The sequence below is a fragment of the Ochotona princeps genome, chromosome 4, assembly GCF_030435755.1.
Source record: "Ochotona princeps isolate mOchPri1 chromosome 4, mOchPri1.hap1, whole genome shotgun sequence".
Classification (NCBI taxonomy): domain Eukaryota; kingdom Metazoa; phylum Chordata; class Mammalia; order Lagomorpha; family Ochotonidae; genus Ochotona; species Ochotona princeps.
The window spans coordinates 72,614,308-72,627,768 of record NC_080835.1 but is presented as its reverse complement, the minus strand read 5'-3'; the positions used below and the strand labels follow the sequence as shown (position 1 = coordinate 72,627,768).

Genomic DNA, 13,461 nt, shown 5'->3' with positions numbered 1-13,461 from the left:
TACATCTGACTTTCCAATAAAAACAAAATAAATCTTAAAAAAAAAATTAGTCATTATGCTTACACTTTGTAGAACCTAAGTTTTCCCTTAAAATGAAAAAGGAGCTGTGTTGTGTGTGTACCTTTCAGTAAGAGATTGTATGTGCATATAAACAGTGATCAATATTACAAATTCCAGTTATCTGCTATCTATTTTTTTCTTTCATATATATTTTTTAAATTTTGAATTCTATGATACAATTATGTGGGGGTCTGAGACTCGCCCCCCCCCCCAATTCCTACCTCCCTGGTATGTGGTATGGTTTTTTTTAAACCCTACATTTTTTAACTCTACTGCTTTCTTACTTAAAAAGTATTTTTGAGTTTGGCTGATTAACAGTACAGAAGTAAAAAATGAAGTAGTAACTTCAGATACAAAACCCATTTTATCCTTGGAACAACATCATAGCTGATTCAAAGTAAATGGAAATACTATTCTTTAAAGGGGACAGGAACAAGACAGCAATACAACAGAAACACTCACTGCATTGCCCCCCGACTCCTTACATACATTATTTAATTTAATCCCTACGGTAACAGCCTTCACAAACATTTAGCTAATTTATTGGCAAGGAAACTAAGGCTCAGACAGATGCAGGAATGTGCAGAGCCTAAATTCAAACCCAGGCGGGGCTAAAGTCTACATCATTACTTTCAGGAGGTGCTAGGTCAGCAAACTGGTATTACGGCTGCTAATGCGCCATTTATACTCGATCACTAAATTCCTAGGATATTTTTACATGTTTAACTTTCCATGAACCCAGTCCCAGCTGTGTACTGACAATCGCCTTACCTGTGGACATAAAAAACGGGATGCGGAACTTTCCGCTCAGCACCCGGGCCCGCAGGTTCTGCAATGTGCTCCCATCAAATGGCAGGGCACCACACACAAGCACATAGAGGACAACTCCAAGGCTCTGTATCCCAAATAGAGAGTAAGAACAATTAATCACACCAGAAGAGGCCACTGCGACGGACACATAAAGAAGGTGATTCTTACACAAGGGAACAGAATAAATGGTTTCATCTTGTTTTTTTGAGAAATAATATGTGGCACTGTCCAGAACAATCACTTATACAATAGTTCACAGTTTCATTGGCTTCCAGACTGGGGTAACATACCAAATTAACTGGGGGTAACATACCAAATTTCTTTCAGTACTCATCCTACAGGGGAAAAGCAAATGGAAACAACAAAAACAGTTTTTGGTCCTTGTCAAGTACATTCAGCCATACTGGCCTTGGGGATTCTTGTGAAAATGCAAAGTGGGGAGTTTGAAACCCATGGCTCAGCCTGTAAGAAAAGTGCTTAGAAAAGACTCTGTTCAAATTACTGGGAATTGGAACAACAGATGATCATGATCTCAATTTACAGGCAGCATCAGGTGCCTTCAAGGATGAGGGCAGTGTTATCAGCCAAGGATAACTAATGCTTTGGAACATCAGCAAAAGCAGTTACTTACCCAGATGTCCACTTTGGGCCCATCATATTCCTTTCCTTCAAAGAGTTCAGGTGCGGCATAGGGGGGGCTGCCACACCAGGTCTTCAACAGCTGCCCAGGAGTGAAGAGATTACTGAAGCCAAAATCTAGAAAGGTAAATTGGAAACAATTCATTTTATCATCATGCCAACTCTGGTTTCTAGTTCCTAGAGGAAAGGATCCAAACCATAAAGCTTGAATTTCAAATTAAAAAAAAAAAAGATTGTTTAGAAATGGCTGACTTCTAATCTTGAAAAAAATGATTAAAATGATACAGATGAATTGGTATGCAAAAGATACCAGTTTCATTAAAAGTAAACATGATTGGCTTATATGAGCAAAAATAGCATGATTCTCTTTTTAAACCACGGCTCACTAGGATGTGTGATACTTAGAGCTTAAGAACAAAAATAGGGCCCAGCATGATGCCCTAGTGGCTAAATCACTGCCTTGCATGGGGCTGGGAGCCCATAGGGGTGTCAGCTTGTGTCCCGGCTGTTCTACCTCCCCATCCAGCTCCATGTTTGTGTCCTAGCAAAGCAGTAGAGGATGGCCCAATGCCTTGGTACTCTGTACCCCCCTGGGAGACTCGGAAAAAGCTCCGGGCTCCTGGTTTCAGATCGGCTCAGCTCCGGCTGTTGAGGCTACTCAAGGAGTGAACCAGTGGATGTAAAATTTTTCTCTCTGTAAATCTGACTTTCCAACAAAAAATTAATCTTAAAAAAAAAAAGAACAAAAATGAAACTGAATGGTTGATAGTAAAACCACATCATAATCAGAAAATACACCTAAGTATATTCAGGTAAATACAGGATTTTCATATTATTTTTGCTTCTTATATTTAAGACCACTCAAAAATTAGACAAAGTGACAGTATTGTTAGGACAGCCTATTCAAAAAACTTTAACCAGGAATGATTGCATTTTAACTCCAACCCTTCGTACTTAACTCCTTTTCCTTTTTCTCTTATGTTTTGTTTTTTTTTTTATCTTCCTTCCACCTCACATTTGAAGAGGAATTGGTAGGAGGGGGTGAGTCATAAGAAGAATGTTAACAAAATGAACAAGGATGACAGGTCAAAGGATGGAGAGTAACTGACAGATAAATGCTGTTATTTATGAACCACACTCCCTACAACTACAGCATTCCAAAATGCTAAGGACCTGCCTACCCTTGGGAATCCTTTCCTCCTTTGCTAGCTTTGTCTGCCTCTGACAACCCTGTCTCCTTTGCCTTTTCTTTCCTTTCACCTTTTCCAGAAGGACTTTTTATGATTTGAACTACCCTCCTTGTTCTGTATTTTCTCAGGGCTCACTTGTTTGGAAATAATTAATCAAGTCTGTGTGTCTGGTCCTAGTACTGCCTGAAGTTGCTGGCATGAATGTTTAATACGTGCTTGGAAATACACACCATAAACCGATTTTTCAAGCACAAATCTCCTTTTCCAGTGATGTTCCTTCCCATTCTCATCAACAGTATTACAATCTCTGTTACCAGGACCACTGCAGTTAACTTTTTTTTAATTCCTTTCTTCCTACCATTTCCCATGTCAAGCTGGTAAAACAAACTCTAACTGCTTGTACCCCTAGCAAGTGTGCCTTGAATCCATCTCCTTTCTATTTCCATTCCTACCATCTCAGCTCAATCTTTCTCATTGCTTGGCTAGACCAAAGCCATGATTACGCCCTATGCCTATTTCATTTCCCACTAAGCCATCACAGCATAGTGAATGTTACACAATTCCGATCCTATTACCTCCTTGCTCAAAAACATTTGGCAGCTCCTTTCTGCTTACAAAATAATCTTAACCTCTTACACTGTTATTTAAGGTTCTTTACAACCCAGCTCCACCCAACCTTCCTAACTTATCCTGGCCATGATAGCATTACACTATTCATATCCTGTGTTTACATGCCTTTCTTTGTAATTTCCTCCCTGTGCCATGTCTTTTCCTTTCTTGTCCATTTTTAAACATTACCCATTTTCAAGGCTCGGTCAAATATTACTTCCTGTATGAAGCCTTAACTAACAGAAAATACCTTGTCAACGGTTTCCTCCTCTGTGTCCATAGTGCCTTGTTTATAACTCTACATCCCAATTATCACTCTTCCTTATATTACACTTGCTGGATTATGTGTTTGTACTTCCAGTGAATGGAAGGAGCACCGTTTGATATAATCTTGGTTTCCACACAGTGTTTTTAATACATAGCAGTGACTTGAGAAAAGATCATTACACTAAACTGCAATAAAATCACTGGGCCAGTCCTCTCATCACCTCTTGTCTACTAGAGCCTTCTCCTACTGGCAATGGCAGCTGGCCAGCTACTACTAGAGCCTCCGCCTCCCAACCATTCCTCCTAAGAATCTAAAATTAACTTACTGATCACAGAGAGCCTGGAGGTCAGGGCCACAATTAGAATCATTAGAGTTCCAAGAAACCAAGTACTCTCATTCATCAAATGAAACGAATGCTGCTTCTGTGAAGCCTTCTTGGATCTCCTGTAATAAATGTCCCCTAATTTCTGTGTACTCTCCATTATTTTGTATAATATATGTGTGTATGTATATTATATGTGTATATATATACATAAAAGTATACATGTGTACATTTATTAAGTACCTACTGAATATATACATATGTGAATATATGTGTACACGTGTATATACATATATACATATGTATATATGTAAATGGTAGTACAGTAGGTACTTAATAAATACTGGCTATACAGGAGCCCTAAGCGGTCCACAGAAACAGAAGAACAGTAAACTTCCTTTGGGACTAGGGAGAGGAGCTTTCTCTGGTCCTTGCTTGACTCCAACTTTGGGTCCCCACCCTCTCTTGCAATGACCATCAGGATTGCTCCGGAACCTCCTCAAAACAAACAAACAAACAAACAAAAAACTAGAAATAGAAAATAACAAGAAAAGCTTAGAATCAGACAGGAAACAGCATGGATTCACATATACCTTACTAGGTAGGACACAAATGATTAGTTACTCCTCACTAGGGTATTGAAGATTTCTCTGCATACCCCTCCTAAAACTGTTCTGCACCTCAACTGTTGACAAAGGCCTTGTTAGAGTTATAAGCCAGTTTAGGCTACCCTAAAAACTGCCAGGTTCAGCAACATTATACTTCAACACTTTATTATAAACTGCTAAATACTAAAATGAAAATAGACACAAGACAGCTGAATAGTACCCTATTGCCATTTAGAGGTGTATAGAAGCTGGTTGTATATAAACTAGAACTGAAATGTCAATGTAGTAGGCACAGGATGTGGTTAAGAACTTGCATTTTTTAAACATATTGGTTACTGAATACTGTGTCAATTAATTCCATAATGTTGTAAATTGTTGTTGATGCTATGTTAGGGCCTTTAATTGATCAGGATGATATTCTGCCAGCTCTACCTTCAGACCAGAGATGGTCTCACCAAGAAACCGATGAATTTATCTGGACAATGAGATGCTGGACTCTATGCTTGGTATATGCTTGCAATGAAAGAATCTTGACTGAATTTGAACTACAATACTCTAACAAGGTGGAGGAATCCACTATGGGGGGAGGGCAAGGGGAGGGGTTGGGGGAATCCCAGAGCCTATAAAACTGTGTCACATAATGCAATGTAATTAATAATAAAAAAAAAGAAACGACTTTGAATGGAAAAAAATTTCTTTCTCTAATTCTGCATCTTTCCCTGCATCTTCACCTTTCAAATAAATAATAACATAAATATTAAAAATAAATAAATAAATACTGGCTATGATTTAAACTGGATTTAAAACTCTATCAAGTGACCAACACCACCTGAAACACTGTAATTTACATCTAAGTCTGTATACACATGGAACACTGTTTAGGTTTTTTTCCCTAAAAGTATAAGAATGGGCTGACAAAACTCTAAATAAGACTCAGCAAAGCAGATGTCTTGGGGAACATGTGGAAAGATTTAATTATTTTCCATTAGTCTGCAAAGACTTTCACTGAGTCATTTTCTATAACTGGACTTCTTCTTCTTCCTCAAGGCAGATGGAAATGCAGAGGATTCCGTTCTACCTGACAGATGTTGACACTGGTGTGTCTGAACAGCCAAGTCCAAAAGAATGAACTGTGGTGCTTTTTTATTTGCATCTTGAAGAGAGAACATAGTAAGATAAGGAATGGTTAAAATCAGCTGATTTTTTTTTTTAAAGATTTGAAAAGTCAGATATACAGAAAGGAGGAGAAACAGAGAGGAAGATCTTTTGTCCGATGATTCACTCTCCAAGTGCTTCAACAGCCAGAGCTGAACCAATCTGAAGCCAGGAGCCAGGAGCCTCTTCCAGGCCTCCAACGTGGGTGCAAGCTCCCAAGGCTTTGGGCTGTCCTCGACTGCTTTCCCAAGCCACAAGCAGGGAGCTGGATGCGAAGGAGGCCCACAGGGATTAGAACCGGCACCCATATGAGATCCTGGCACATTCAAGGTGAGGACTTTAGCCGCTAGGCTACTGTGTCGGGCCCTAAACCATATGATTTTAAATTTTCCCAACAGCACTTTAAAATTTGCAGGCAACTGCTCATTTTGAACTCTGCATGCTCCGCCTATGAGCAGTAACCTTTCCATTCTAGCAAGAAGGAGAAGGCACAGACTTAATAGTACGTGCCTGTTCACCCATCCACCTAAGAGGAAAGCTTCACAAAGAACACCAGAGCAAACTAGACTCAGCCACGGAGGCAGGCTGACTACTCAGGTTTTTATGAGAAATGAGCCTGGTTAATGAATGATTTAACAGCTAGATGTACACTCTGGGGAAGCAGCTGCTTCTACTGGGCATTACAGTCAAATATCTGACTTCAAGAATTAGGCCCAATGGCCCAAATCAAAATCTCATAAATATTCAACAACAAATTGTCCTGGCTTACTCTTTTTTATGTATTATTAAGATTTATTTAATTTTATTGTAAAATCAGATATACAGAGAGCAGGAGAGACAGAGAGGAATATCTTCTGTCCAATGATTCACTCCCCAAGTGCCCGCAAGGCTGGAGCTGAGCCAATCCGAAGCCAGGAGCCTCTTTCGGGTCTCCCACAAGGGTGTAGGGTTCCAAGGCCCTGGGCCATCTTCGACTGCTTTCTCAGGCTACAAGCAAGGAGCTGGATGGGAAGTGGGGCCATTGGGATTACAACTGGCAAACATATGGGATCCTGGCTTGTGTCTGGCAAGGACTGTAGACATTAGGATAGTGCGCTGGGCCCCAGGCTTAGTCTTTTAAAAAAGATTTATTTCCCTTTTCTTTTTTTTTTTTTAAAGATTTTATTATTACTGAAAAGCCGGATATACAGAGAGGAGGAGAGACAGAGAGGAAGATCTTCCATCCGATGATTCACTCCCCAAGTGAGCCGCAACGGGCTGGTACGCGCCAAACCGATGCCGGGACCAGGAACCTCTTCCAGGTCTCCCACGTGGGTGCAGGGTCCCAATGCTTTGGGCCGTCCTCTCCTGCTTTCCCAGGCCACAAGCAGGGAGCTGGATGGGAAGTGGAGCTGCCGGGATTAGAACCGGCACCCATATGGGATCCCGGGGCTTTCAAGGCGAGGATATTTCCCTTTTCAAAAGGCAAAGTGACAGAGAGAAAGGAAGAGACGAGAGACAGATTCAATCCACTTGTTCCCTTCTTTGATGGGTACGACAGCCAGGGCTCAGTTAGGTGGAAGCCAGAAACCAGAAACTCTGTCTGGGTCTCCCTCCCACATGGGCGGCAGCAACTTGTGCGCCAAAGAGCCAGATTGGGAAGCAGCATGGACTCAAACTGGTACTCTGATATGGAATGCTGGCATCACAAGCATCAGCTGAACTGGCACACTGGCACACAAGCGCACCAGCTGAACTCACTGTGCCACAATACCACACTGAGCTTAACATGATCTGGGTCAGGCTCAGTTTCCATATACATATTATGAACTGAAAGTTTCACTGAAAGTGCATCACTGCTGTTTGTCTTCCCTACTAGTGGCTCTTTTAACAGTATTTCACATTCATTTTCACTACTGCTCTACATCTTGTAAGATAAAATTCTGGTCAGGTCACTGTTCATTTAGCAAGAACATTTCCTAAAAAATTTACATCCCTGCAGGAGAAACCCAAATTAGTAACAATCCCTTTCAATCCAACTTCAGAGACTGGATAACTGGGATAGGGGAATAGCTCCTCTTTATTCTTTTAGTTGTTTGAATTTTGCTACACATTGTAAGGGAAGTGGAAGGAAAAACTAGAACAAACAGAAACACAAAATACTCTATTTGGGGCTTGTTGGAAGTTTTGGGAAGCACTAGGGCAATGTTGGGATATGTGGTAGTAAGGGCAGGGTGCATAGGGAACAGGTACATATGGAATAGCATACTAAGATTCTGGTTGGCTTAAATCATCTACATGTAAACACAACAGAAAAATGACCCAACTTGGGAGAGATAATCTCATAACAAAAATTAGTATAATTCACCCCTCCGAAAGTTTGTATATTTAAAAAAGCTGGCTAAAATAGCCATTGCGGCAGTAAGTTAGGCCAATACTCAGGACACCTGCATTCCACACAGGAGGGCATCACTGTGCTTTGGATTCAGCTTCCTGCTCGTGCATTCTAGGAAACAGCAAATAACAGCGCAAGTACTTGAGACCCTGCCGCCCAAGTCCAGGGCTCTTGGTTTCAGGCTGGACCAACTCAGCTCTTGCAGGGATTTGCAAAATACAATGGCAAATGGACAATCTCTCTCTTTAACTCTGCCTTTCAAGCAGATGAAAATAAACATTACAAAAAAGTAATAAAAAGTGCCTAAGTCACAGCAATGAACCACAAACATAATCCAGATCCACGCTAAACCATTTAAAATGAATCATCTGAGAAAAAAGTACTTGTTTTCCAAGCTTGAGGACAATCAATAAATAAGAAACTGAGATTATTAGTTGAGCGGCTCCTGCAGGAGGGAGCTGGTATCCTGAGATGATCAAGGATCACATTGTCCTTGACTCATCTCTCCCACTACAATAGTTTTCCATTAGTTCAACAACTTAAATTATGAGGGATACAATTTAAAAGGTAGTTTTAAAGGACTTTCTTTCAAGTGCTACAGTCTAGCACCTTGTATTTATTAACTGATTGAGACAAGCATTATTTTTGCTTTATGTCTGGCAAAGCACAGTTCAAAGTTTATAAGGCTTCTAAAAATTAGTAAGAATTATGTGCTAAGGCTGTGGTGTAGTGGGTAAAGTCGCAGCCACTTGTGACATCAGCATCCCATATGGGTATGGGTCCTTGTTGTGGCTGCTCCACTTCTGATCCAACTCTGTGCTAATGCCCTAGGAAAGGAGTGGAAGATGACCAAGAGACTGGGTCCCTGACACCCATGGGAGACCCAGAAAAGGCTCCTGGCTCCTTGTTTCAATCTGGCCCAATCCTGGCTATTACAGCTATCTGGGAGTGAACCAGTGTATGGAAAATCTTTCTCCTTCAAATAAAATAAACTCTTTAAAAAATCAGTAAGAATTAAATACAATCTATAACGCTAACCTTGGAGTCCTCGAAGTTCATGTCCACACTGCATATTCAGCTTATTTATGTTTATGCTTAAATTTCAATGAACAGACGTCTCATAATTATTTTTACTATAGCTTTCAAATTCTTTGGGTTACAAAAATCTACTTAATCTTTCATTTTGCTATCAACAGTCAATCCTTTGCTCTGCTTACATAGTTTCGAAAAGTATACAAAACTTGAAACTTGAGGACTTGAGAACTTTCATTTTATTTGAAAGGCAGAGTCATAGAGAGAGCTCTCCCAACCACTGGCACAATTCCCAAATACCCGCAACGCTAGAACTAGGCCGGGTCAAAGCCAGGAACCCGAAACTGAATCCAGGTCTCCTGTGCAGGTGGCAGGGACCCAAATATTTGAGACATCACCTGCCGCCTTCCAGGGTGTGGTTTAGTAGGAAGCTCCAATTGGAAGCTGGGTTCGGTTCAAATCTAAGTACTCCAACACGAACTGTTGCTATCACAAGCAGCATATTCCCCATTAAGTCAAATATCAACCCCTATACTTCTTTAAAACCTACGCGTAGGGTAGGCATTTGGCCTAGTGGAGGGGAGAGCAGAGTGCATGGGCTTGAGTTATTATACCTCCACACTAATACCTCCTACAAGCTAATGTAGACCTTGGGAGGCAGCAGGTAATGATGGCTCAAGGAACTGGATTCCTATCACCCATGAGGGAGAACTGATCTGATGTTCCTGGTTCCAGCTTGGCCTGGCCTACTTCTGGTCCCTGTGAACACTCATCAATAGATGAAAGTCCTCTGATCCAGCTCTGCCTCTTCAAGGGGCAAAAAAATAAGGAAGCAAAAAAACTCATAAAACTTGAAACAGCAAAATGCTGTGAGCTTATTTAAGAATACAGGTTTTAAATGGTGACTGAGACAAAAACAGAAAGAGTAAAAATTATAACCACAAGATAACCGTTATATACGTGTCAAACTGACACAGAAACCAGGGAGAAAGATACTTTATTTGCAAGCTGCTTTTTCAAATGCCCAGAGAAGCTGATGAACCTGGGCAGAGTAGAAACCATGAGACAGAAAATCACCCTGGCCTCACACAAGGGTGGCAAGATCACAAGCACTTGGGCCTTCCTAAGCATCTAAGCCAGAAGCCGGATCAGAAGCCGAGGAGCTGGTACGTATCTGGTACTCTGATACTGGATTGTGTGTGAATAAAACGGTGGCTTAATCCACTAAGCCATAACACCTGCCTCACAATTAAAGCTTAAATTTAGACTTTAAAACATTGTCCTACAGAATAAGATCTACAATACTGAGAAGTCATGATTTTTAAATAGTTTTCAGGTATTAACACTAACACAAATACTTTATATCTTTTACTCTTTATTTATTATCAATGGCAAAGTTTTATTACCTACAGATTTAACATCTACATGATGAACATCCTGGGACAGGTATTCAGTATTTTTAAAGGGCTGACGCAATGGTTCCCCGTGAAAGTGCCAGCATCCCATGTAAGCACAGGCTCATGTCTCAGCTGCTCCACTTCCCATTCAGCTCCCAGCTTGTGGCCTGGGAAGGCAGTAAAGGATGGCCCAAAGCCTTAGAACTGTGCATCTGTGTGGGAGACTTAGAAGAAGCTCCTGGCTCCTAGGTTCAGATTGGCTGGCTCAGCTCCCAAGTGGTTGTGATCATTTCAGAAGTGAACCAGCAGATGGAATATTTTTCTCTCTGGCTCTCCTCTCTGCAAATCTGCCTTTTCTTTTTTTTCACGCAGAACTGAGTTTTTATTATTGTAGCAGGGTGGCCGTTGTCTCACAGGATGGCACACTGAGACAAAGTGAGGGTTTTTATACTTTTACAAAAACAGAGTGCCATAACCGTTGCAGGCACAGGGTAAGTCATTAGCTCTCCTGTGGGAAGAAAAAGACACTGCAACGTTCCAAGCGACAACAGAGCATGAGACACTGCGGCCAGGCCTTCAGTGACTCCAGCTCTTGCACATTCACAGAAGGTCCTCTCTTTACATCTCTCTTGGAATGTCTGCCAGGCATCCGCACCGCAAACTTCAAACTATCATCCGCTTGTTTTTGGATGGGCGTCTTCAAATCCTTACAGTCAATGTACATTATGAAAATAATGCATGGATCGTAATTTCTTATCATTAAAACGAACGCACCTTTTAATTCCATTTGGCCTGAACTTTTTGAAGTCTCCAGGAAATCACCAAGGTTTCTGCATGGGGCTGATTGTTTTGAAAAGGCTACAAGGTGTAAATTGTTAACAGTGTGCATCTATTTGGCTATAGCAAAACTAATCTCTTTTTAAAATATTCCATAGTTCGGGCAAAGCAGCGTGGTCTAGTGGCTAAGGTCCTCGCCTTGATCCCATATGGCCGCTGGTTCCAATCCCGGCAGCTCCACTTCCTCTCTGTCTCTCCTCCTCTCAGTATATCTAACAACTGAACTTGAGCTGTGGTTATGCAACAAGGTGGAGGAATCCACCATGGTGGGAGGGTTTGGGGAGGGGTGGGGAGAACCCAAGTACCTATGTAACTGTGTCACATAATACAATGTAATTAATGAAGTAAAATAATAAATAATTAAAAAATAAAAAGAACCAGCGGCCCTATGGGATCAAGGCGAGGACCTTAGCCACTAGGCCACGCTGCCGGGCCCTATTATTATTATTTTTTAAAGATTTATTTATTTGGCTGTTACATAATACCATGTAATTAATGAATTAAAAATATTAAATAAATTTTAAAAATTTATTTATTTTTATTACAAAGTCAGATCCACCGAGAGGAGGAGAGACAGAGAGGAAGTGGAGCTGCCGGGATTAGAACCGGCGGCCGTATGGGATCAAGGCGCTGCCGAGCCCTATTATTATTATTATTTTAATATTCATTTATTCATTAATTATATTGTATTACATGATATTATTATTATTTTTAAAAAATCTGCCTTTTCAACAAAAATAAATCTTAAAAAAAAAACACCTAAAACCCAACCATGTTTTAAAAGCATATTATAGTTGCTGTGTTCACGTCCTGACTCCAGTCTCAATCCATCTTTCTGCCAGGGCACACTCTGAGTGGCAGCAGGTGAGGATGCTTCAAGTAGCTGAGTCCTTGTCACTCAGGTGGGAGACCTGAATTAAGTTCTGGCTCTTAGTCTAACCCTAGCTATTGTGGACACTGGGGAAGTGAGCCAGTGGATGGAAGATCTCTGCCTCTGCCTTTCAAATAAACAAAAACAAATGAATAAAAACTAAATGACAAGTATTCTAAAGAGTTACAGGGCGGGGGTGGAAGGAGAAACCACACAAGAAACTGGTTACAAGGACACTCAAACCCACACAGCAGAAGCCAGATGGGTGGAGCTGTTCTCTTCATGTGGCCTACAGTCATTTATTTCTCCATTTATAAGTGGCTCTTGGGCCCGGCGGCGTGGCCTAGCGGCTAAAGTCCTCGCCTTGAAAGCACCGGGATCCCATATGGGCGCCGGTTCTAATCCCGGCAGCTCCACTTCCTATCCAGCTCCCTGCTTGTAGCCCGGGAAAGCAGTCGAGGACGGCCCAATGCATTGGGACCCTGCACCCACGTGGGAGACCCGGAGGAGGTTCCAGGTTCCCGGTTTCGGATCGGCGCGCACCGGCCTGTTGCGGCTCACTTGGGGAGTGAAACATCGGACGGAAGATCTTCCCCTCTCTCTCTCTTCCTCTCTGTATATCTGACTTTGTAATAAACTGAATAAATCTTTATAAAAAAAAAATAAGTGGCTCTTAACATAATTTGCTAAGTCTCTTTTCCAGTCCCCAACACCCTGGTTGGTTAGCATTTGTCTGTAAGCTAAAATGGCAACTTAAATCCCTTTCTCTAATCCAGAGCAGCACACTTTAATTTGAACCATATGTCTGTTTCCTAGGACAGTTGAAATCCTAGAGATTATTGATTTTAAAACTTGAAATTCTTTGTTCTAGGCAAGCCAAAGAGTTTGGAAGCTCTATAAGGTAGTAATATTGTACTCCTAAACATGACTATACCAGCAACCAAACAGAAGAAGGGGCCAAGGAGAAAGAATAAGGAATGGGCAGCACTGATGTAAGAGTTGGGACAGCTGCTACCAAGGAATTCTCTTATTCGGTCCACCGCTTCAGAGAAATACCCCTGACTTCATTTTGGCTGACCAAAGAATGATCCAAAGCAGATGTAAACAGACTAGGCACAAGCCTCGGCCAGCTCCAGCGTGCTCAGTGTCCATCAGGCAGTCTAACTGCAACTGGCAGCCAACCATGCTAAGGGGATCTGCGGCTTCTTTTCCTTGCTAAGTCAACAGCTTGGAAGCCGGGAGCTGAGAGCAAAAGTCAAGTGGCAAGGTAGGATTCTGAAATGAACCCC

The 13,461-nt window shown here is 41.5% G+C and overlaps 1 protein-coding gene across 7 annotated transcripts in view; it reads right to left on the bottom strand.

Annotated features, from left to right (window-relative positions):
- The window catches only part of SIK3 (SIK family kinase 3), a 223,977-nt gene that overhangs the window by 51,696 nt on the left and 158,820 nt on the right, over positions 1-13,461 (bottom strand). For all 7 annotated transcript variants that reach the window (XM_058663873.1, XM_058663872.1, XM_058663875.1 and 4 more), the window contains exons 5-6: positions 1,502-1,626; positions 832-955 (exon numbers count right to left, since the gene is read on the bottom strand). In XM_058663873.1, the coding sequence (XP_058519856.1) occupies positions 832-955; positions 1,502-1,626 (249 nt within the window). The remainder of the gene's footprint in view (positions 1-831; positions 956-1,501; positions 1,627-13,461) is intronic.